The 25,505-nt window shown below is 36.7% G+C and overlaps 1 protein-coding gene across 1 annotated transcript; it reads right to left on the bottom strand.

Moving 5' to 3' along the window:
• Positions 1 to 25,306, bottom strand: DDX46 (DEAD-box helicase 46). Its single transcript, XM_026063533.1, has 24 exons — positions 25,246 to 25,306; positions 25,017 to 25,164; positions 23,406 to 23,594; positions 22,989 to 23,129; positions 20,698 to 20,815; positions 19,789 to 19,954; positions 19,343 to 19,494; positions 18,899 to 19,012; positions 17,038 to 17,203; positions 16,457 to 16,577; positions 15,934 to 16,109; positions 15,363 to 15,484; positions 14,189 to 14,267; positions 12,279 to 12,361; positions 11,342 to 11,506; positions 10,206 to 10,368; positions 9,082 to 9,275; positions 8,359 to 8,496; positions 7,544 to 7,693; positions 6,689 to 6,886; positions 5,836 to 6,054; positions 3,542 to 3,686; positions 2,787 to 2,860; positions 1 to 1,979 (listed from the first exon to the last, which is right to left on the bottom strand). Exons 1-24 carry the CDS (start codon positions 25,304 to 25,306, stop codon positions 1,932 to 1,934), a joined length of 3,330 nt encoding a protein of 1,109 aa, XP_025919318.1. The 3' UTR covers positions 1 to 1,931.
• Between the last annotated feature and the right edge of the window lie 199 nt (positions 25,307 to 25,505).

Below are 25,505 nucleotides of genomic sequence, written 5' to 3'. Positions count from 1 at the left end.
TATACATTGAAATTATTTTTATTTTTTGCTGGAATTTAAAAAACATAGGAATATTGACATTGCATTTAAAAACCCCAGGAAGTTGAAGATTATACATCGTTTCATCTCTGAAATCCAACAGTGCAAAGCTGGAAATCACAAAAATGTCTCCATCATGCTTTTTTTTTTTTTTTTAAGGAGTTACCAATATATATATATGAACATTTTGAAACAAGATTTTTGAAGAAATGTCAGACTGTCCAAACTTGAAAGTGCTCTTCACTAAATACATCAAAATCTGTCATTATTGTGGGGGACACTGCCAAAATTCAACAAACAAGTTGTAGGAAACACATCAAAACCCAGTTTTAACAGAAGGAAACCTGATGTATTTAAAGGGAACCAGAGGTTTTTAGTTTGTGATTTTTTTGAATTTTAAGATACGTTATTGTGTGTGCTTCCTCTCATTCTGCTCAATGACTTATTTTATTTGTATTAACATTGGCAAGTACTATACTAAGGGGTTTTCTTACCCTAAATGTAAACTGTTAAGTTGGTATGATCATTCCTTTCCTTTCCTGTACTGAAAATAAGGTACACTGACATTAGAATAAGACAGTTGTATGCAAACAGAAATGACCAGAAGTTTAGAAACAGAAGTTGTGAATTTGTACAGCTATGATGCAGGTTGTATGATTTGTCTTCACGAGAGTTAAAGCAGTATATACACAGCTATTTTAAAATGACACATTTCTTCTCAATGCGTCAGGTAAGAAAAGCTTTCTACAAAAGTCCTTTTGAAGGTCATCTTGAAAGTCTCGCAGCTGCTTGAATGAGACGATTCAAACTGCTACTGCTTAGGCCCCAGATAAGTACAGACACAGGAAAGTTAAATATCTAGAATAAGTGTTTATCACGAATACTAATGGTTTCATGGGGATGAAACCTCAAAAAAGGAAAGGTCTTGCCTGTCTCAGTAATGTGGTAGCTTATTGACTGCAATGATAGTCAATATTTGTGGAATTAACTCATAAATATTATTACTCAATTTTACCTAAAGCCATGTCCTAACAGTAATAAAGACAATCCTGGGGAAAAATCACATTAAATGTATATATAAGAACACTATAAAAATTGACAAAGTCATATTTCATTACAAAAGAGGTTTCTCTTTTTTTCTGAGTATTTCTTTTTAAACTAAACAGGCTTTCAATCTTATGTCAGAGAATGAGAGAAAAAAAATCAAATCCTAAAATTCTGATGTTTAGAAAAAAAGAAAACTATTTTCATACTACAAAACATTTCACTTTACAAAAAATCCAAAGATTTATTCTATTACCTGGATGATAAAGATAAAATGGGAAATGAAAGGGATGAAAAGATCTCAAAACTAGATCTCAAGTATTTTTGGATAAAATTCTCTGCTCTGATCATTGCAGGACTCTCTGACATTTATGGGGTGTTTGGACCGGGAATGAATGTATGTGGAACCAGCCAGAGAGATGCTATGGATCCAAAGAAAATCCTGCCTTTATTTTGGTGTTTTATCATTATTCCAGTATAAACTGATATGATGTAAGTCATCTTCACAATAGGAAGCAGGTACATTCTAACAATTGCCAACACAAATCCCAACATTGTTTAATTTACTTAACAGTATAGTCTGTCAGGAAAATTAAAATCTGTTTTATTTGATATTCTTCATGGTGAAAAGTATATAAACTACACTTTTAAATTAAATCATGCTCTGCCAAAACTGGTCTGCTTTAAGACTGCTAACCTTAGTGGAGAGAATTAAGATGTCTCAGCAAGTATCAATTTTGTGTTAAAAAAATGTCCGCAAGACAAAATAAAAAAATTCTTAATTTACAATAAGCAGTGTAAACAGCAAAAACAACAGAAGCCACAAAGTTTCACACACCAGCCGCTGGCAGACAGATTACTCCAAATACTTATAGAACTTTGTATCTTCCTTTGTTGGTTGGTTGGTATGAATTTTGCTGCAAGTAAAGAAGAGAAGTAATCAGAGTTAAAACTGTAAACAGGTAAATGAATCGCAATAAAACCCACTGAAAATAAATCCACATTACATATCATTAAGCAGTTCTTTAGCAATCTCCTTCCTTTGGAAGTTGGAAGAAATGTTTATGGGCAGGGCAACAATTTTGAAAAAGGAGCAAAACTGCATCGATAAAGGCTCAGCAAGAGCATTTGAACTGACTGCTGAGTTGAAAGGCTACTTGAAGAGAAAGGCAAAAGGAGACACTACGGTGTGTAAAGTAGTATTATTACTGAAGGTTGTTCCAGAGAAAGCCAAGGTTTCTCTAACCAGAGAATCCAAAATACAGTTTCTCAAGACAATAGCTTCTTTGAAAATAGAGTATGTTGAACACAGCTAATTATTAGCTGGGTATGCTGTAGAGTTAAGGCAAAACAATTCTCTCACACATATGAAGTATTCAAATAAGAAAAGTAACCCCCCCCCCCCGGCTTCACCCCCTCTGCCTGATAGAGATGATATTAGGAAATGAACTATGAACTGACCCTTTTAAGGGGTCTTGAGTCAAAAAACTCTGTTAATGTCTTATCTCCATCTGCTGGTTGGATGATAGCCATATGTCTAGCTAACTGAACAGAGTAATGTATTTTCAGGGCTGGTCAATGAAACTGTTTTTTAGATCTACAGCTTCCAGACCCTGATATTAATAAAAATTGAAGCCACAGCTCAGGCGTAAACATTTGTAGGAATCAGTCTCATAAAGCATTAATTGAGGCACATTGCTCCGCATTCTAGAGATTTTACTCACCAATCTGATAAGCTCCTCTTTTATAAGTCGCGTGATTTCTGCCTTTGCTTTCTGTACAGCCAGTTCATTGGCACCTGAAGACACAAAATAACAGTCTTAGACTCTTTCTATATGTGAAACCTATGGAATAAACATTGCTGGCTATTTTCAGAAACACTGTAAAACTTCACAAATATCCTCAGCTATTTGCTGATGAACCCTCTAGTATTGCGTAGATTGCCACAGCTAGGTTGGATTCTGTTTTAAGGAAGATACTTAAAACAGATAGTCATAATTTACTATTCAGAAATACTTAAGATTAGAGGTTTCTTTGAGAAAGACTTGCAACTGCAATGGAGAATACCACAACCACCACAAGATATGCAAAGTTGTTATTGTAGATAGCTGATGTAATCTCTTATGCACTTAACTTCTTAAAAAAAATAAATAAATAAAATTTCATTTTCTCCCGAATTTCACACCAGCACAGACAACATCTTTGTTCTTATTCTGATTTTTTTTAACATCACAATCTCTCCCAAACTGTTTCCATACATGTTTGCTGTTGTTCTGTGGCTGGTCAGTCTTCTCAGGAGCAGCATCTCAGCGCTCCATTTGGCAAAGTGTATTAAGATAAATGAGTGTTTCCTTAACGATTATATTATTTGCAAAGGGTCTGTAACGGAGCATCTAAGAATTATGACTTGAAAGATTTTATGCCTAGTTACAAAACTAGAACTATATCCTTAACTGAAACATTTATAAGGAATACTTACTCTCTATAGCCAAATAAATCTTTCGTTCTCCTTCCTTGGGTTCTTTGCCTGGAGGGAAGTAAGTTCCTCTGATTGTAATAGCAGCTTCCGAATATTCACTGATTCTCTGCAGGGCTTCTTTGGATGTAACTTTCCATCTGGCAGTCTGCAAGGTGAAGGATGTGGAAGAATGAACGAGGAGAAAGGCATCATCGCACAAAATGGGAATCCAAAGGGTAGCTGACATTTTAGACAAACAACAACAATATCCTGCTGCAAAAAATAGTCATGGCATTCTGTTTTTAAAATAATCGACTAAAATTTCAATCTACATTTTAAAGCGAGTATATTAAAAAGAACTTATGTCAGCAAGATCAAGTTATGGAAGGGGGAGAAAAGACAGTGAATATATAGTACTATCAAAGCAAGAACTCTGCTTCCACTTTGCTACACTGGAAGTTTAAAAGCTGTAATTTTTTCCTTATGCTTTTCTGAAGCAGCACTTACAAGTATTTTATTTAGCATTCTTTGCACAGGAACAGACCTCAAAGGCAAATATATGCTGTTAATGGGTGCAAGTAGCTGCATTTAACAAAAATAAATCCTGCTTATTTCTACACAGTTCATTGGTTGAAGACAGAAATAAGTAAATCTTAAAAATGTTCCACATAAATAAATTTTAAGAAATAAACATTGCCAGTTGCTTTCAGAACACTGTAAAAATTGTCACAAATCTCGACAATATCCTCAAAAATACTTCAGTATGATAAAAGTATCCCATCCATTAAGACAATGAAATTACTACAAAACACCTATTAGTTTATTATAAGTTATTTCTAGACGGAGACAATTTTTTTGTCCTTTGTAACTCCCGGTGAGCTCTTGCATTCAAAGGCAAAGAATTTAGAACAAGACTGGGGTAGCTCATCCTGTATTTGTGTGAAGGCAATGCTATTTCCATCAGAAAGAATGATCTCCATCCAGTCCCTGTTCTGTTTCTCAGTTCTGGTAGGTTGAGCAAACATATCATGTATCATACCTTAAACAACTGCTTTTCCAGAGCCAACTTTGGAATACAGCCTCCGAAGGCAAGATGCATGTGCCTGGATCAAAACTTTGCCTGTTACATTTATTCTCTACAGGAGGCATCATACCAGCATTACTCTCACTCTCAGAAATCACTGCACCCGTAAACATGGCAAAATATGCCAGGAGGAAGGCTAGACTATGCATGCCTTACGTCGCGTAGAACGGTACTGAATGGTTGCGCAGCACTTCTGTCAGCAATAGCCTCACAATCAGCTTTCACTCTTGCTTTAGGTAGCTTCAGGTGATCATTTTACTTATGCTAGAATAGTCTCTGGCATCTCTGCTCTGCACTGCGTTAAGTACTTATACACACATACAGTACGGGATGAGTCCCTCTCCCAAAAGGCTTACAGAGATTTTCCAGGGTCATAATCAGCAGTGATGATTCTCACTGATAAATTGCCATTTATACTTCAGTGTTTTAGAGAACTTGTTACAAAATATTAAAGAACAAAGAGTGCCAGAAGGCATAATAGTGAAAGGAGATAAGCGTTTCTTCCTACCGTAGCTCTACAAACAATTCGAAGATCTACAAATTGTTATTTGTAGATGCAAGAAAGCAGATAACAGAACAGTTACCACCCGCCTAGCCATTACAAGCTGGCAGTGTTTTGTAGCCAGCAAGCTTATCTTCAAAGGGCTAAAAGGTAAAAGGATCCTTGTCAAAATGATAAATCTAGAGACCATGTTCTACGAATGAGACACAGCTTAGGAAAAGAGTTAAGAGGATTTCTGAGAGGGAAGGGTAAGAAATTGATAACATAACAGCTTGATAAAATAGGGCAAACAAAGAAGAAACTTGAAGATATGTACAAGGACTTTGGGCTCAATACTGTGGAACATAGATCCTCAGAAGAACAGATGAGGCAGACTACAGCAGCAATATGCTGAATGGGGAAAACACTTAGGTAATCAGAAAGCAAGGAACAGTACAGGAGTCACAGTAGTGACTCATAGTCCTTAAAATAAATGCTAGACAGAGTCAGAAGATGTGGGTATGAGAGAAGTCCATGGCTGAGGGTGAAAAGATTTTTGCACGATAAGGAATGCTTGTTTTCATGATATTCTCTGTCTATAAGCTGAGAAGTAATCACATAAAATGTAGTAATTTCAACTAGGTATGATAAGGAAAAAAAGTTACCGGAATAATCATAGTCTAAGCTATAAAGAGAGCCTTTGTTAAATAATGGTCATTCAAATTTCATTATAGTGAAATGGTTACTTGCCTGTGGGAAGTCATTGATCTCTAATTCTTCTTCATATCTCTTAAAAGATTCATTTTGTCCTCCATCCTGTTTCTCTTCCTCCTGCTTTTCTATGGGTACATAATTGAGCTTAGCATTGATTTTTTCAGCCAATTGCTCTGCAATGGTCTTCGCAGATACAGTAGGAGCTTGAATTGTGCCTCCTCTCAAGATAGCATTTGTAGCCTGCTGCATCACATCCTGTAAAAAAACAGGTACAGGTTCAAAACAAGGTAGCCAAAAGAAGCCCTGTATAACCAACTTTTGCAGAACGTGGGTTTCATTAAAGCTTTCAACATATTATAAATGTCCACATAACAAATTCATCTTCAAAAATTCTCTTTCTCTTCTTTCCTTCCTCTCAATACCTCCATCACACCTGCATACAAAAGATCTTACTGGTCTTACTTAAGATCTTACATAAGATCTTTCTTACTTACTTTTGAATATTCAACTCAAGATACCTTTGGACATTCCAGACCACAGTAACCTAAGCCCAAATGGATTGTGCCTTATATGCCTCAGCAGAGAAAGATGTTCTGCAACTCTGCTAAAGTAGCCAAAATGTAACTCACTACTGATAAAATTACACAATTAACCCTTGCGCCAGGTCAGATAAGAGTTTCCAGTTTTGTATTAAATCATATTATCATATCATTACAAATCCTACAATTTATCACTGAGTTAGCCCAGCACAGACAAGCTAAATAATGCAGTACATTATTACTGCATGGAGGAGCTAAATAAAAAGGCAGCCAAGAAACAAAACATTAAATACATTCTATATGACATTTATTAAAAAAGAAAAAGAAGACTGCTCTGTAAAGAGTCTGACCTTAAAGTGGAACGGGACTAATACTTGTGCCTCTGCTCCAAGATTCTTCTGAGCATTGATTCTCAAAGCCAATCTTTTAGCAATTTCCAATTTTTCTGCATTACCAGCTGATGGTGTAGGAACATTTGATGTTCCTGGTGCTGCCATGTCTTTTACTCTTTTCTTTGAATTGAACATGCTTTCAATTTGTTCATCAATCTAAAGAAAACAACAATAATTAGATCACTGCATTTACCATTAGATAATCTTATTATTCTAAAGAAAGAAAACACTAAGGTGCATTTAGTTTGCATGCTTTTAAAGAAATAAATCTGCCACAGTAAACGGTAGAAGCCTGCCCAGAACTACAGCTCAGCAAAAAGAGCAGATGATCAAATAATCAGGAAAAAGTCTGAACAACTCAGCTAAGGGATTTACTTTCCAGTTCACAAAAAGGAGTCTAACAGGCATTAAGAAAAGGATCTAGTAAGGATTTAAAAATAGAAAAGGCTAGTATGCATTTATTTAAAACACTAGAACTAAAAAACATAATTCAGGGCAAGCACTCCATTTCCTCTATACAAGATTAACATTACAAAGATAAATGTTTGTGACATTTATATAACTATGTGTACTATTTTAAGTATAAAATACCAGCAAGTCAGGAACATACTCTCAAGATCTTCGCAGGAACTATATATCTTTTACATTAAAGAATGTACAGACCTATTCACAGAATTCAACTAATTAAGTCAGTAGTGTAAGACATGGAATAACAAAAATCCATGCATTCTGCGAAGTGTTACGTAATTTACTGGAAAAGAAATGATTATACTGGAAATCCTTAGAAAACCTGATCTATTTTCAGATGCTTACATCAACAGCTGTATCTTCATCATCTGAGTCTTGCAAGCCAAGAGCTGCTTTTTGTAGTTTCTTTCTTTCATTAGCCAAAGCCTGTTCTGTTTCATCAAATTTAAAACCTTTGCCAGAGAATCCACTGCTTTTTTTAATAATCTTTCCCTCCTAAAAACAAAAAGGTATATTTTTATACTTAAACACAAGTTTTAAAACCCACTTCCTATAGTCATAAAATAACCATGGAAACATACTAATTAGTTTGAAGTTATTTATTTAGAAAAGCAAATTCTAGGCACTTAGAAAGCCCTTCAAATTTTAAAAACTATTTTACAATGCAGTGCAATGAAAAAGTTATGTTACTTCAGCAGACAGAAACAATACACCATTGGGATTTTGTGTAAGTGTACGGTTACAAGGCTCCTCAAATACTGTAAAAAAATCTGTTGTTATATGTGAAAAACTTTGATGTCAACATTTTCAGCATAAGCAAGATCCTCTGACGGTGAGGGCTCTAGAAATAATACACAAATTCTGCGAAAGAGCTTTATTATCTTTTATGTGAATTTTGATAAGAGCCAAAGTGCCACTTACACAGTAGGCACTTCCCCATCACATAGCAGATGCCGATCTTTAAATTCTCAGTAACAGTCCTGTAAATGACATTCAAGATCCCAATCCTGAAAATACTTACAGCACTTAGCTAAGCATACACAGATGCGTTCCCCATGAAGTCAGCGAGATGACTCATGTATGTATAGCATACAACCGGACCCACGCACACACGCATTAAACTCGGAGCAAAGCCCACTACAGAAGAGAGGATTACTTACAGCCTTCTGCTGGTCTTTGAAGTCAGCCCAGAGCTTCTCCAAATCGGTAGGAATTGGATTCCCGGACAACTCCAAAGCCTTAATGATATCACCAGCATACCGTGCTTGATCCTCAGTAATGAATGTATATGCATATCCCTAGTCAAAATTAATTAAAAAAAAGGTAAAGAAAAATCTATAAAGACACTTTATCTCTAACTTTATTGGAGCACTCTTGCACAGACGCTATTGTTCTGGTCAATAAATGTAGCCATGATATTCATGTATGATTTTTAAAAAAAATTATTTTAGCAGGAATGTAGAACAAATAATGTGATTTCCCAGGAAACCGATATGGAAGTGATCAATCACAGATGGTAAAAACAGAAGTCTTTCCTTTCAATCTTGTCATGGTTATAAGTTTGGAAAATAAAATCTTACAAATTTAGTAGGGCATATTTCCAAGAGTGAAAAATACAACTTTCAGCTACAAAATGGAATTTAAAAGGACATTCATACGTCAGAAGAACATGTAAACTGCAGCTTTCCTACTGTTAAAATTCAGACTGTATTTTACCCATGAGCTCTCCAAAAACCTTAAAGACATTCTAAAGGAAAACCTTCTTTCCATCAAAAATATATGAAATACTCTCCTCTGCGGCTACCCCTTGAGAACACCTTGATCAACAATAAACAAGGCAAAATTTTCAGCAAAACACAAAGCAGGCAACTGATTTTACATACTTTATTGCCAGCTCGTCCAGTTCGGCCTGCTCTGTGCACATAATCCTCATAATGGTTGGGACAACTATAATTGACCACCAGCATCAACTGTTTTACATCCAAGCCCCTTGCTGCTACAGATGTGGCCACCAGAAGTTTGCAAATTCCATTCTTGAAATCATTAATTATGCTGTCCCTGTCATACTGATCAATACCTGCAAGAAACCAGACAAAACAGTTAATTATATAAAGCTCTGCTGTTTATTCATATTTATTAGTTTTCTTTTGGTTTTGAGTCAAAAGAATCTGTACACAGACCAGAATGCCCTCCAACTTCAAATAACCTAAAGTCTAAACAAATTATAAAATTTCAATAAACTCACAGTTCTACAAGCAACATACATAATCCAGAGTAATAAACTCCTAGTCTTTCCACTACAAAAAAATGATGTTTTACCATATCGAAAACTCCCAAAAATTTCTTTAATAGGATTACCCATTTGACATTTTATATTTAATTCAGACCTCATTTGGAGAACTTACCTCTTCTGTAAAGGCAAGTAAATCTCAAACTAATAGGCTTATTTTTCCCTCTTCCATTGCTGCACTAAATGAACAATCATTTTGGGCTTATTGGTTACTGTATTTTCAAGAACACTACGTAAAGAAATACTCTGGGATGGACAACATTCTGGAGAGATTTCCTCCTCTTACTACTCTACTACTTCCTTTATATCACTACTTTAGAATAGTAAAACAACTGCTATTATTGTGGAATCTTAAAAAAAAAAAAGTTACATAATACTCCCCATATAATACTCCTCCAACTGGTCTTGCAATGGCAAGTAGTCTAGTAAACAATATCGCCAGAGAGGTGTTAACTCTCAGTTCACAATGCTGTTGCACAGAGACAGGATTTTGGCATCTGATGACACGTCATATGTAACAACAAGGAATAATTACGGAAAACTATCATGTCTATTTGAAACTAAGAGACAAATATCTTTCCCAACTATAAAGCAAAACCTGCTTGGAAGAAATATTCTGAAGAGGTACTATATAGAAAGATACTTCTCTCTGTAACTACCAAATGCCAATATTCTGGTTTGAAGTTGTTAATGCGAGTCCATAAGATTGCCCATTACCTCCATGGAGAGACAAGCAGGGATAAGCAGCTCTCATCAAATCTTTCAACAGACCATCAGCATGTTCTTGTTTATCTACAAATATGATAACTGATCCTTTCTCCTGATAGTGTCCCAGTAGCTCAAGTAACTTCAAAAACTTGTTCTCCTCTTCTATGACAATCTGGAAAAAAAAAAACACAGAAAAGCAAAGCAGAGTATAAGCCGTATCTTCAGTCATTAGACACAATCAGGGGGCATAAAACATAAGTTCAAGTAACGTTATCTGTTGATTTATGCTATAACCCTGCTCTGAACATTTCCTGTGTTTCATTTTGTCAGTTGAGGAGCAACAGGATACAAATTAAAAAACATTTCAATGCACAAAGCTCATCCCATTTCAACCATATATCTTTTTTAAAGGAGAATATCTTCTGCTAGTATTTGATGTATGATAATACTGCATCACAACATTACAATGTTTGCAAATTAAAAGAAGCAACTTCATTCTCTCTTGAATCTAACAATCTAAAAGCTGACAAAGATACAAACAACCGTACTGGCGATAAACAAAGGATTTTCTGTATTTGTAAACACTATTTACTACCATTACCCTTCCTGGTTCAATCACTTCCACTGGCTTCCATAGCTAGTTCATAAATGGTTTCATGTTAAATAGGATGGCAGCTCAAAAATGTTGCTTTCTAACAGTTAGCAACTTTTCCTTTCCTTTCAGACCCTTTTGTATTTTACTCGGAGATTTCTGGTCGTATGAGTATTTTCATGCAGTTCAGCTAATATATACATCATTTACTTTTAAAATATTGGTAAATTTTTGTAAATCCTGTCTTTTTATACAACATTCCTTACAACAAAAAATTGTACCTCTCTTCAATTCATGCAAGAAGGAAAATAAATCTTATTGACATAAAGGGACTTCATTTACGTGAATATGTTAATTTTCCAAGTCAACCTGTCAAACTGCTGCTAAGAAACAGAATGAAATAAACGGAAGAAATTTGAGCTCGTGTTCAGTAAGGTCACCGAATATCTAGAAATAAAAATGCCTTGGGTGTATCAGTTTATATTCAATATTGCTGGAAATACTCTTTTGCCCGCAAACCAGAAGATAAACGAGGCAGATGTGTGATACTCACAACATGTTGCTCCACATCAGAACAGACAACACTTCTGCCTCCAACCTGCACTTCTATAGGTTTACTCAGGATTCTCCGAGCTAATGCCTCCATAGCTCTGGGAAAAGTAGCAGAGAACATGACAGTCTGACGATCAGGCCTGACGTTGTCTACAATGCGCATGACCTGGTTTAAGAGAACATTTCTAGTTAATACCAAAGTGCTGTAATTGAACTTAATACACATACAGAGCTGTCTTCTCTAAAGCTAGGCGGTACCTGCATTACACAGAACACAAAACATTTCTTTATGGATTTCATCTTGGGACCCTGGTGCTGTCACTGGAAGGCAAGCAAAACTTGTTGGACTCAACAGGAGGTTGAGTAGCAGCATGCGACCCTACAGAAGCCCAAGAGAAATTTTAAGACATGCAGCAGAAACCCCACAGCTCAGGAGACAAAATAAGGGAATATTCCTAGTTTTGTAGGACAAAATAGTCTGATGGTAACTGAAACAGCCCTAGATGTCCAAAGCTGCCAGCAAATATCGTCTTTGTCAGCAACATTTCTATCACTTTGTTCCTGTCTCCTGCAGGACATTGCCAGGAGACATGAAAGGCTTTTTAAGCAGGCAACAACTACTTATATGACACCTACATCAGGTGCTTACATAGGGCTACAGCATGGTCAAAAATTCTACAAGTGTCCAAACCAAGCATGCAAGAAAAAATGTACATTAGAGGAAAACTATGTGCTCTAACCAACACAAAAATCTATCAAAACCAAAACATGTGAGGATAATACAAAAATTAAAGAGTTGGTTTCAACTGTCTTCCATACATAGCACATCCTACTGAACAAGCACTCGCCGTCTAATAAAAACATAACACAGATTCTTGCTAAATCCTCTAAGTGAAAAAATAACACCTTGCAGCAATGCTACTCATGTCATTAATTACCTGAGGCTCAAAACCCATGTCAAACATTCTGTCTGCTTCATCAAGTACAACATAAGTGACTCGACGGAGATTTGTCACCCGACCTGTGAAAGGAGAGGAAAAAACACATGGGAAACAAAATCAAATGGAAATCTAGTTTCCCTCAGGAGTAATCTTTTTAAAATGTTATAAATTCTCACTATCTTCTAACAAACACATTAATTAATTTTTAAAAAAATTCACTGAACGTGAATTTTAATTTCTCATTTTAATCACATCTACATTCTGGGAAATGTGTAAGTATGCACAAGGCCCTTTATTTTGTCAAACTCTTCTCTTGCATACCATCATAGGGCCAGAAGAACCTGTAAAATTCAGAAAACAGCCCTCGCCAAAACACATCATAAAACTAAGACTGAGATGAAGCAAGGAGCCACATCAGCCATTATCTGACAGCGCCACCTAGAAAAAAACATATTAGAGATTACAGCGCATGTGTGGAAGGCAAAGTCCAGTGCTAACTGTTGCAGCCTCAGAAAAATTCCTTTTATACACATATAATCTGTAATGCTTCCTTGGAGCTAGAAATAACTATTTGAGGATAATCAAACTAATTCTAGTTAACTGCTAATACTATGCATAATACAGAGTAAGCAGTCTTTTCAAAATGGATATATACAGATTAAAACCTACCCAGTATAGCTACTAAGTTTAAAAATAAGAACCACCCCAAACTCTGGGACAGCTGGAAACAAAATAAGCAAGTTGTATATCTGTTAACATTTTGAAATGATCATGGACAAGATAATTAACACCCTTCCCAAACAAATAGCTCAAAGAGGTTCCCATTCGTGAGAAGCATTTAACTCAAGGGTTTAAGAATCACAGTCTCAAAAGATACAAACACACGAACACTTTCAAATTCAAGCGTAATGACACTGTCGAGTGCTCTCAGAATGGAAGCAGAATTTTCACGTTTTCTACAACCATCACTCAGACTCGTGCCTTAGCAAACTACAGCAGAATTTGGTACTTTCAACTTCAGCAAACTGCAGCTGAGTCCTCAAATTATTTTTCAGAGATTTAGTGCTGCATTATTTTAAGATATGGAATTCACAGTTAAGTAACAAAATAAGTATTTTTTAACTATGTCTTAAAATCTATATAGCTATTTAACATATTAACACTTTCATCCCCAAATAATAACTTCCTAAAATTACTTGGGAACAGCATTAATGTACCTACCTTTGACGATTTAAGTCTTGGAAGCCCAGTTCTATATGTCTTGAAGGTACTTTTTCCACAGAAGTTAAATAATGTCAACAGTTTAGTAGAGGTTTTGATGTGGAATAATTTAATAATAAAACTTTATCTAATAAGCATGCAATGGTTACACTAGGACAAAACCTCTTAAAGCTGCAGTGTCTCAGTTTAATCAACCTGAGTATTTGATGCAAAGTCAGTTCTTTCACATTTGCATAGTCATTTAGGGAGGGCTTTCTTTTCTTTTTTTTCTTAATCAACAGATAAAGGCAGAGTCAGACACTCTGAATAAAAGTGGGTAACTGCTGAGTTACGCTAATGGTAACGAAGGATCAATGAGCAGTCAAAATAAGCAACCGCTATGTAGATCGACCTTTGTCTAAATGACTTGAAGTTAAAAAATTTGTAGCAGCACATTAAGTCATAAACACTCTCAGAAACTCTTCAAGAATTTAAGAATTCCTGTCTCCCCCCACCAAAATCAAACCAATAAACGATTAAAGCTATTATTAGTGCTACATATTCTCTATAGTTAGATAGTGCAGCCTGAAGAGATGTAAAAAAATTCCATAAGACCATTTATCAAAATACATGATCTTTTGAATTTGTTTGTTAGAATTACACAACAAATATAAAAAATTCTCCATAGGAAAAGGTTTTCTACTCACCATTGTTAGCTGCTAACATGTCAATCATACGTCCAGGTGTGCAAACAATAATTTCAGCACCTCTTTTGAGTTCAGCTATCTGATTTTAAAACACAGTAAACTTAATTTAACAAACCACTAGAAGTGTTTTCTTTTTAAAAAAAAAATGTATGACCTTATAAAGAATAAAACAACCTGCAACATTTTTCGTTACTTTAATACAGCCGTTCTACCAATGTAAATTGCTTGTTTAAAGATTCTCCTTACTGATTTAAGTCTTTGAAAAACTGCTTTCTAAAAGAGTGACCTCTGACAACCTAAAGTCACTACCATTAGAAGTAGATTTTTAATGAGGATATGACTTCTGTACAGTTAAGGACCTATATGAAAATCTACATATTACATCAGGGATGACTGATGTATTCACAACTGTTAACAAGCTATGTTCCATCATACATGGTCACAGAACTCCGAAATTCTGTAGTTTCCACAACTGTGAGGGAAGAAAACATCCCCCCAAATTCATCTCCAAATTAGGCTAACAAGTAATATTTGCTAAGGCAACAAAACAATGTTAAGAGTTTCTGTTCACTCCCCCCAACAAAAATACCTGATTTTTTTTTATATATATATAATTCTTGTAAAAATTTATCTCCTCAATTATTTTCAGACTGTCACATCACATAAATGTCTTAATTACTGTCAAGCTCAGTACATACACATGAAGAAACAATCTCAAACTTTTAAGGACCACACTGGAGAATCTTCAAGACCACCATACACCACAGCACCACCACGTGAGCACTCAACATTCCTGTTCTCCTGGAAACATTTTACACTGGCAGTTTGGCCACAGAAGAGTAATTCTGTGTCAGACACTGAGCAAGGTGGCTCTATGAAAATCCCAGAGCACCGTTCTGTGTTAAAATTCAGTGCTGATATGCCACTGCCAAACATGTAAATGATCGCACACTGTACAGGCTAGAGGGAGATTCTCTATTTTACAAGATCTAAATTAAGTGGAAATGCTAAAGCTTTTGCAGTACTACCATTCACACAGAGAAAATCCAGAATGAAGGCTACAAACAAGGATTGGATTTATGGGAAAGAGAAAAGAACTATATTCACTGTGAAAGCAACATTAAAATAAAAACAGTTGAGAAATATTTGACAAACAAGTTATTTTGGGGGGTACCTGTTCACTGATTCCTGTTCCTCCGTACACACAGACAACTCGAAGCCCAAGCGTCTTTGAGAATTTCTTACACTCCTTGGTAATCTGCAAAGCCAACTCTCGCGTAGGTGTCATAATGACCGCTGAAAAACAAAGAATTTTTGTCATCCACTGTAATATAAGAGATGCTGTTACTTATATGATAAAATTTAACCCCTTGTAATGAAGTTTAAAGCATTTCTGTTAAGTCATATGCAACGTACTATGCAGTTTACTTGCACATATTTTTAGAAAAACATAATTTCAGGAGAACTAAGACAGTACAAAAATGGGGTGGAAACCTGGTCAAAGTTCCAAAATCAAGGAACAAGGCCCCCCTTCCAGATATATGGATATACAAGTGCTCTTAAAGCCCTGTGATCACAGAAATTTCAGTAATTGAATTTTTAAAAAAACTACTCAAACTAATGGATGTTAATGTAAACTTAAGCAGACACTCCTAACACCACCAGAGGAACTGAAGACCCTTCTAAAGCATATGCACGACTTTTTATTTATTCAAATAGCAATTCTGAAAACAAAAGCTTTGTACCTATAGGACCTTCTCCTTCTTCTAATTGCCTCTGATCCATAATGTGTCTAAACATGGGCAAAAGAAATGCAATAGTTTTTCCACTTCCTGTTTTAGCAATGCCAATCAAGTCACGTCCATTCATAATTGCTGGGATAGCCTGTGTTTGAATGGGAGTGGGCTTTTCATAGCCATGTCTTAAAGAAAGGAAAAGAAAAAGTTATTAGAAGAACAAAATAGGATTTGACAGATATGAATCACAAAGTCCTGCTGGAAAAACTTACGTATTTATATTTGCATATAAATATCAGTGCCATTAAAAAAATACAGCTCAAAAATGAGCAAAAACATATGTTACAGACGGCAGAAGGAATAGTCCATAACAACAGTTCAATGCTGAGTGAAAACCATTCTGATGACTATGCACCTAACATCTACAAAGATGGTGCATGTTGAATTAATGAAGAAAAAAGGTTCTCTCATGAACACATCAGAGATCACACTGACGAAAAATGAAGCATGATATAGTTCATAAATCACTTACTTTTTGAGGGCGGTGAGAATCTTCATGGAAATACCACACTGTACCCAGGTTTTTATTGGTTTGGGGCAGCCCTTTCCCTTGACTGTAATTCCCTCCAATTCCAGTCTGTACACATTCACCTCTGAAATACAGTTTGCATTACAATACAGTTGAACTTGGAATTTCTCTATTACCTTGACTGAAATATTCTTGATCTGTCCCTGAACACGAAATACTAATTTTATCAGCACCAGAAAAACAGTTTTTAGCTTGTTACACATAAATATGAGGTAGGTGGGAAAGGACTTAGGTAAATTTTTCAGGCAAAGCCTCGTGTATAATCATACAAACTTATCAATAATACTGTGATCTAACAGATCCAGCGTTTTTCTATACCAAGTTGATCCAAGAGAATTCCCTCTTGCCTTCAAATTCTCTTCAAAGTTACTTTGAAGTCTTGAATGGACAATGATTTTTTTTCTTCTTTCTTCAAAATTATCTTTATATCCCAAGAGAATTGGCTGCTTCCTTGAACATCAAAACCTGTCAGACACTGTTTTCTTTTAAAGTACCCAAGATGTTCTGGTTGTATTTGTCATTACCTTCTTGAGTCATTTTAGCTAGTTCTGGTACTTCAACATAGAAGTTTTTCCTGAAGGGCTCATATTCTATCTTTCCATGATCCACTGGTTCTAGCAGCTTTCTCTGCTTGGTCTGATAGCCAGTCAGGGCAGTCTGAAGATCGACTTCCTCCTCTTCTGAGGAATACTGTATAGATTACATTTAGCGTATTAGTTACTGCAAACAATTTTCTGAGAGGTTCTGGTTTTTCATCTATAGAAGAGCTTTATTCAGAAGCTACACTTTGTCCTTCTTTCCCCCATTAGAATGAATACTGAAAACCCACTCTCAGTCTAATAGTCCCAATCATTTTTATCCATTTCTTTCATTTTCCTCACAAACCTTAACTTTCACCATGTTCTATATCATTTTCCTGACTTCAAAAATAATAACAACTAGACCAGCCTTGTCATTCAGAAATAATCATTGCTACACGCTAATAGCAATATTAAGAAGAAAATACTATGAAAAAAAATCCAATATATTCAGCAGCCAGCACACCGCTGAATGATTTATGCCCCAGTGCAGCCATAGTTCCAAAAGATGCACCCAACCCACCTTTAAACTAGTCAGGCACCACTAACAATGCAACTGCACAGGGTAGAGCCTGACCTCGTTCAGCTACAGCGCTAGCACGGTATCTGGTCTACAGTTTGGCCAGGGATGTCTCTCCAAGCCCTCCCAGCCTGCCGTGTATAACTACCCTTAACAACCATTCAGGCCTGCAACACCATACACTATCGCACAACCACGTTAAGCACTCAACGTTCCTGTTCTCCTGCAAGCATTTCATACTGACAGTTTGGACACAGAGGAGTAATTCAGGTAAGGTCAGGTCCAGTCACATAGAGCAAGATGGCTCTATGAAAATCCCAAAGCACTGCTCTATGTTAAAATTCAATACTCGTGCTGATCTGCCCCTGCCGAACATGTAAATGATTGTACACTGTACAGACTAGAGGGAGATACTCTACTTTACAAGATTTACCAGTTCACTGAACCCAGATGCAGAGAGGACAGCTTGCACTTATCCACTTGTACCATCTAATCCTACAAAAGCACATTTGTTATTTACAGCCAGTGTAACAGAGAATACTTATAAATTGGGTTTCGGGTGCTTTCTGTCTATTAGAACATGTGACTTGGCATAGTGTTCTGTAGCCTTATGCAGAATGAAACTCCTTTCTATTGTTCCTAAATGGTAAAATGAGAACATCTACCTCTCATCAGTGCCAAAAGACGTCTCATTCTGATTTATGAAGTGTTTTGAGATCCACAAGTTATAGGTGTTTTAGAAATTAATGTATTTATACACACACACACACGCGCACACACACACACACACACAAATTCAACAGAAATGTAACACACAACCCCACCTTTTTTTTTTTAGATTAAATGCATGCAATTAAACATGCAGACTGAACAGCTGCATACATAACCACTCTTTGCTAGCGGGTCATTCACACAAGGGGTCACCAGGACTGCCTGCCAAATTTCAGTAACCACGTGTGAATTGTACACGCACTAAATGTGACATACACCATCCCAGTCAGATTAAGAACAATTACAAAGCTAAACAACCTGACGCACTCATTCAGTTCTCATCTGTATAACACTGTCTCTGTGCAATAAAGCTGCGATGGTGATTTCTGAAAAAAAATAGTACAAGTAACAAGTAACTGTGTAAGATCAATAATCTTTTGACCATATTCTGCAAGTTAAGCAAGCAAACGCTTATCTTTTAGCAGCTGGATAGTTCCAGGACTATCCTCATTCTCATGCCTCTTTTATAAGACACTTATTGCCTTTGCATAGTAGCAATACAGACACTTCCATTACCTCCATTGCATCTTGGTCATTCTCCATGAGCTCCCCTTTCTTCTTTTCTGATTCTGCAGCTGCCTTTTTGGTTGTCACCACAGTTACTACTTTGGTAACAGTTGGTCCAGATTTCTTACAAAAACAGTTAAGAAAATTATCATGTTATCATATAAAACAAAAGACATACTGTATAAAACATACAGAATACCTGCACTTCTGAATGCACTAAACTATTTTTTTTCACTTCTTTTGATGAAATTTTATCAGGATAATGCTGATAGCTTGATAAAAACACCAGGGAACTAAAGTTAGAGGAAGTGGGCATTAAGTACATCTAACTTATTTCTTGCCTTTTCTGCATATTTTTCCCCCTTAATGTTTTTTTAAAGTCATTTTTTCATACTAAAACAGTAAAACTATTTTTAAATGAAAAAGATGATAAACCTTAACAAGTGATTTTACCTTTTCACTCCCACCTCCACCTTTCACACTTCTCATATTGAACTTCTTGACCTCTTCTTTAACTTCTTCCATATAAGCATCCAAAGGATCTAATTCTTCATCTTCAACCTCATTGCCTTCTTTTTCTCCTTCTGCAGTTTCCTCTTCATCATCTAATATGAGCAAGAAAGACGGGAATAAAACAGAGGGAAAGAGCAAAGTGTTCACAGGTGTATTAAATTATTACTGTATCCATATAATTAACTGTCCATTTTTATTACTACATTTTTCCTCATCCAAATCCTTCCACTTTGTTAATCTCAATTGTATCTTAAACTGTTTGAAGCCATGACCAGATTTAGGCTTTGTTATTTTATAGCTTACCTTCTGAAAAATTTTAAAATCTAGTGTGATAAAAAATATTAGGAACAAAAGTATTTTAACTATTATATATAAAAATTAAATACCATCATCATCTTCTAAACTCCATTTTTTCCCCTGTTTCATCTCTTCAATTTCCTTTTTCAGTTCTCCTATATTTTCCATAGCCTTCTTGCGTTGTTCTTCCCTCCACTTCTCCACTCTTTCTTTTCGTTTTCTCATTTCTTCTTCTAGCTTGTTCTGATCAAAGTTCTATGATAAAAAACAAATCAAAGTAAAAGTTATTGGCTACTGGCTTTAGTCTATGCTCTTTCAGACAAAACATTTCTTCAGATGAATGTAAACTTTGTTTAAGCATGCAGTAGAAGACTGGACATCCACAGACTTATAACAACAGAAAAATATTCTACAGCAGGGAGTTTCAATTTATCTTTGCCTTTGATCCATAAAAGACTAAATAATTATGATGTTACCCTCTATATCCAACAGTCCTTTGAGTGCAACAAACTGTGATTGGTTTAGTATGGGTAGCCCTCGCTGACAGTGCGGCCACTGTTAATAAAAGAGGGTGAAAGTGCTGGTTTTAGAAGAATTAGCTAGAATTGCTAATGCAGGAATTTTTCACCTAGACACATCTTTCCATGATATGAAACTAAGCAAACTGAGCTTCTCTTTCCTTTTGTTCTTTGATTCCTGCCAAGTTCCAGTGACCAGAAGATTTTCAGCTCCCCTATCAACACCTAGAAGGTGAAAAATGAGATATCCTTCACACCTTCCTATGGTTTGTAGTCTAAACAATTCAAAATCTTGAGCTGAGAACAACATTCCTCATGCCAAGAACTAGAAGCATACACCATGACAGGAGTTTGTGTTACTGAAGAGGGTACAGTAACTAACTCTTTAATTCAGTGGAGACTCTGTCCAGAGCTAAGACAGGGTTTTCTTTTGTTAATACAACAAACTATTGGTTAATAAAAAACTGGTAAGATCATTACCTCAGTGGTCACGGTACATACGGTAACATCTTTATCCTTTTCTTCTTCTTTGTCATCTTTCTCTTTTTTCTTTTCTTTAGAAACTTCCACACCTTCGGTTTTTTCTTTAGATCTTGATCTGAAAGGTAAGATCAAAGATTTATATATGTCAGACTTAGTGTTCCAGCTTTTCTCAGGAGGATACACATGGGCTGGATAGAAACAATGCTATTAACACCATCAACAGGATTATGTTTTTTACTATCCTACAAAGCACACTTTGCCTCCCAGAGAACCTTTCAATTTCATGGAAGTATTTCCTATAACTGCCAGAAATGTAAAATCTATTACAACCCACTGATGCACATGCTTCGGTTCTGTTCTTCTCATTTCTTTACAGAAGTTGCAGACTTCATTTCCAGAACACTTACAAGTGATACTCTAGCGGTTCTACAGTTTATTTTAAACACCCTTGAAGATAGCAGTTAGAAAACTAGAAAAGAAATACTAAAAAATTCCTGTCTGCTGTATTTCTAGAGAATGGTAAAGTGATCTAGCACCTTGCCCTGGAAGTTTGAACATCTCCCTGAGAATCCAGTACTGGCTGAAAGACATAAAATCACATCTTCCTGAAAAAAGCTACCAAAAAAAGCTACCTCAAATGTAATGTGCAGACTTGCATTAATAAGAAAAACGTACATCACAGATTTTATTATCCTTACAGATTTCCAATTAAAAAAAAGAAATAGATGTATCCACACTAAACGTGTGCTAAGTCATGATAATAAATGTAAAATTCACTTAGCCAATTAAATCTTATTAAGTTCTTTTCATACTCCACTGGGCTATTTTAATATAAACCATATGCATATTCCAAAAAGACTTTTTATGTCATTGCAACTTCTCCAAATACAATTTCTGGATTGTCATCAACCTGCTTATTCTTTATATATACTGCTGTTACAACTTATGCACCTTTCATTCATTTTACTGTATAACATGACTGCATGCTGTTTGCAATTATATCTGGAAATTCCATTAAATGCATTCAAGAGAACATGACCTCTAGTGAGTTTTAACACGTTTCTGAACTCAATATCTAAAAGGGTTCAAATTTCACCTTTTTGCTAAATCTATTTACTGAACAGTTTATTTGATTGCAAACCCCTAAGACTAGCACTTGTCAGCTCCATTTTGCACACTCACACCATTCAACGGACAGGAGGTAAGAAACAGGCGGCGCCTTTACCAAGGCAGACTTCTTGCGCTTCTCTGAAGCATTATGCTATATACAGCATCTTTCTGCACAAATGTCAAAAAACAACAGACCCCAAACTGACTCACATTCTTAAAAACACCTTTTGTGAAATGAATGGATGAGACATTGAGCTGAGGCACAACCAGTGGCACTTACAACAGTTCAAAAATCCCTGCTACGGGTGTCACCATGATGTCATTTACAAACACGCTGATGCTACCCTAGCAAGTATTTTTAAAAACCCTGTACGTTTCCAAAGAAAAAAGTAATTTATCTGAGAGAGAATAAAGATACAATGTATCACTGAGAACACTGCATTAAAGCAAATTTGGTAAATAAAACTCATATTACTATTCCCCAATAATTTACAGCACTTCATAATTTCTTATGTTCACATCTAAACTATAATAAAAACAAAGATACAAAGCTTTAAGGGAATCGCTGTCAGGCATACAAGGTGATGACCATAAAGTTAAGAAGATACACAAGTACTAGAAAACATTTGTATTCTACAATTATTTTTAAGTAAACAGTCCTTTCCCTGCAAGTAAAGCGAAAGATAACGCTCATTCACCCGTGCTAGAGTGCTCCTGTATTTTATCAATTTGTGAATACATGCTGGGCACAAAACATTACTTATTGATACTGGAACGAGAGACAACAGTGAAGCACTACAAGACTTTCAGAATGAGGTTCAGTCTTAACTCTGAAGTTAACTGCTTTTTTAGGTGCCACAATTTTAATTGTAAACTAAGGTTTGGATCTTTTCCTTTTACAGAAACAGAAATGTTCTCGCACCAAACTGCAGGAGAACCAATTAATACATGCATAAATTAGCATTTACAATCCTTCAAGTTATGAATACGTACATATTTGATCCATGAAGGCACATTAAGCAATGGGAAAAGTCCATAACAGTGCACTTGCTGAATATTCTCTTTGTTCCACAAACCAAAGCTTCACACGGCTTTGCCTGATGATTCCCTTCTGGCTATCAATAGTTTTACCGTATTTTGTTACCATGATATTGATTGTAATTAGTGAACACAAATACCTGTTTTCTGTTTTCTTGTTCTTGCTTGGACTAGAGGATCGAGACCGTCTACCTCTACTTCTGCTTCTAGAGCGTCTTCTCTCTCGGCTCCGGGATCTTCTTCTCTCCCTGCTCCGTTCCCTTTCTCTACTTCTTGAACGTCTACCACAGAGCAAAATTGTATTTATTTAGCATGCGATAACATAATTTTAGCCTGATCCAAAGGAATAGGTTGTGAAAGGAATCCAACACTGATCAAGTACACTACAAGATTACTAACTCCTACACCAGCACCTAGATCCATCTAATAAATGAAACATGCTAAGCAGAGTGAAATCTATCATAAACACCACCAAAATAACTAATTATACAGAAGGAACATCCATATGCAGATGCCTGGCATTTTTATCTATTTTGACTGGACTTCACAACTCCTACCTTTGACGCTTCCTGTCCCGCGATCGAGACCTCCTCTTGTCCCTGCTGCGTGACCTCTCACGCCTACGTTCTCGATCTCTGCTTCTAGAGCGTCTGTCTTCTCCACGTTTTCCTCTTTTGTCAGATGGAGAACGACTTCTAGAACGGCTACCGGAGCGTCCACGGGACGCAGAGCGCTTCCGATAATGCCTGTATTGTAAATTCACAAAAAAGATGAACGTGAGAAAAATTTGCAGTCAAAAGATGTATTTGTCACATTTACATGGATAGCAAAAAGATCACTTATCTTAATTTCTTGGATTTATTCAATTTCTAAACATTTTTAATACTCTATCAAAACTGACTAATACACATACAATCCTAATGATGCCAAAATTAGATGGATTACTTGGTCATATTTTTTGTTGTTTTTTTAGTTCTGCTATAACCACACTATGAAAACACTGGAACATCAAGAAAAAAAAAATGCCCATTTAGAAATCCACTGATTGCTGTTACATGTACGAAAAGCCTAAAACTGTTTGAAGCTATCTCATAAAATTCTTTGAATAGGTAAAACTCATTTTTGTCATTTTTTTATATAATTTTTTTATCCAAGCAGCCAAATAAGTTTTATCTCTTTTTCTCCCCTCACTAATGCTCTCTTATCCCAGTCAGACTGTGGGAGGGGTAGGGCTAGGATTTCCCCTCAGAACTCTCTACCTCAGTGTACAAGTTACAGAGGGACCTGCACTGGGACCATCTCCTCTTCCTCCAATTCCTGATTTTCAGTCACAACGCCAGAAAAATTCCCTCCCTCATCCGCTCGTAAATCCAAGACCACAGACCCTTTCACCCTGCCAGCCTGGAAGCCACGCATGGGAAGCAGGAAAAAGCAAAGAAAGCAAGACTTCAAGCCCTTGACTTCTTCTTTCTCCTTCCCTCATTACTGCACAGAGTTATATTACAACCATATCAGCACTAAAAATAATAGTTTATTTCCATATGTTGGTGTATTTCGGTATCATGCGCATTTGGAATCACAGCACCAGTGCAACATCAATATACTGCAGTATAATCGAATGTGCAGGACATCTATCAGCATCAGAGCGCTCTAACTTCTTCCCCATCTCCGGCACTACAACGCTGTGTGATGGGTTCCGTTGCCCCCTGGGTGTTGGGTGTATTTGTTTCTAGAGCGTGCAGCGAGGCTGGTATCTCGTTTCAGGTCTCCAAAGCCCTACTCTGAGGACTGTTTCCTTCAAGAGCAATTCCAGCACATGCAGCGCACCCCATCCCTCTCCCCCCACCAGTCACTCTCACCCTCTTACCATCTCTTCAGTTTTACTTATAAAACCTTTTTTCAGGCAATAAACTGGAGAATTAATACAAGTTAAACCCCACTTTTTTAGATTATTTTTAGCCGGTTGCTTGGTCCGGTTCAGTATCCAAACCCACAAACAGAGAAACTTGTACAAGTCAGGGGATGGTGCATTTGCGAGCACCAGGGCCTGGGAGCAGCGGGACCTGCAGGACCTGATTGCAGAAGAATTATTCCTCGGAGACCCGTGGCCTGGTCCGACAAATACGTTTCTGTATGTGCTTTCTGCAAACACTTCTGCTCGGCCTGACCTCAGAGCCCCACTAAAGCCGGCAGCATTCTCAGAAGAGGAGTCGAACCGTGGCAAGTGAGGGAGCCCTGCAGGCTGGAGCGCCAGCGGTTTGGAGCTCGGCTCCCACGAGCGAGCGCATCGGGTCCGAGCAGCGTACGTGCGGCACGCTCGTACCGCTCACAACTGCTGAGCTAACCCGTCTGAAACCACTTCAGCTCTGTCCACGCGAGCTGCATCCGGACACTGACTGAAACACGGGTGCAGCCTTTTCTCAGCGAGGAGGTGCCGTGACCCAGAGGCAGCTTCCATGGGGCTTTTAATAGACAAGCTGACAGAACCGGGAAAAGGGACACGGTTCTGAGCGTGCAGCTCTTCTTTAAGTACGCAGGTCTCCAGCGAATCACTAGTCTGAACCCCAGATAGGGCTTAAAATTTCAGCTCCTTTGCTTCTGTCAGGGTAAATCTAGATCTAGGATGTCTTCACAGCGTAGGGACACAAGATACGTAT

The sequence above is a fragment of the Apteryx rowi genome, unplaced genomic scaffold (assembly GCF_003343035.1).
Source record: "Apteryx rowi isolate R43461 unplaced genomic scaffold, aptRow1 scaffold_2, whole genome shotgun sequence".
In the NCBI taxonomy this organism is placed as follows: domain Eukaryota; kingdom Metazoa; phylum Chordata; class Aves; order Apterygiformes; family Apterygidae; genus Apteryx; species Apteryx rowi.
This window is presented reverse-complemented; position numbering and strand designations above follow the sequence as displayed.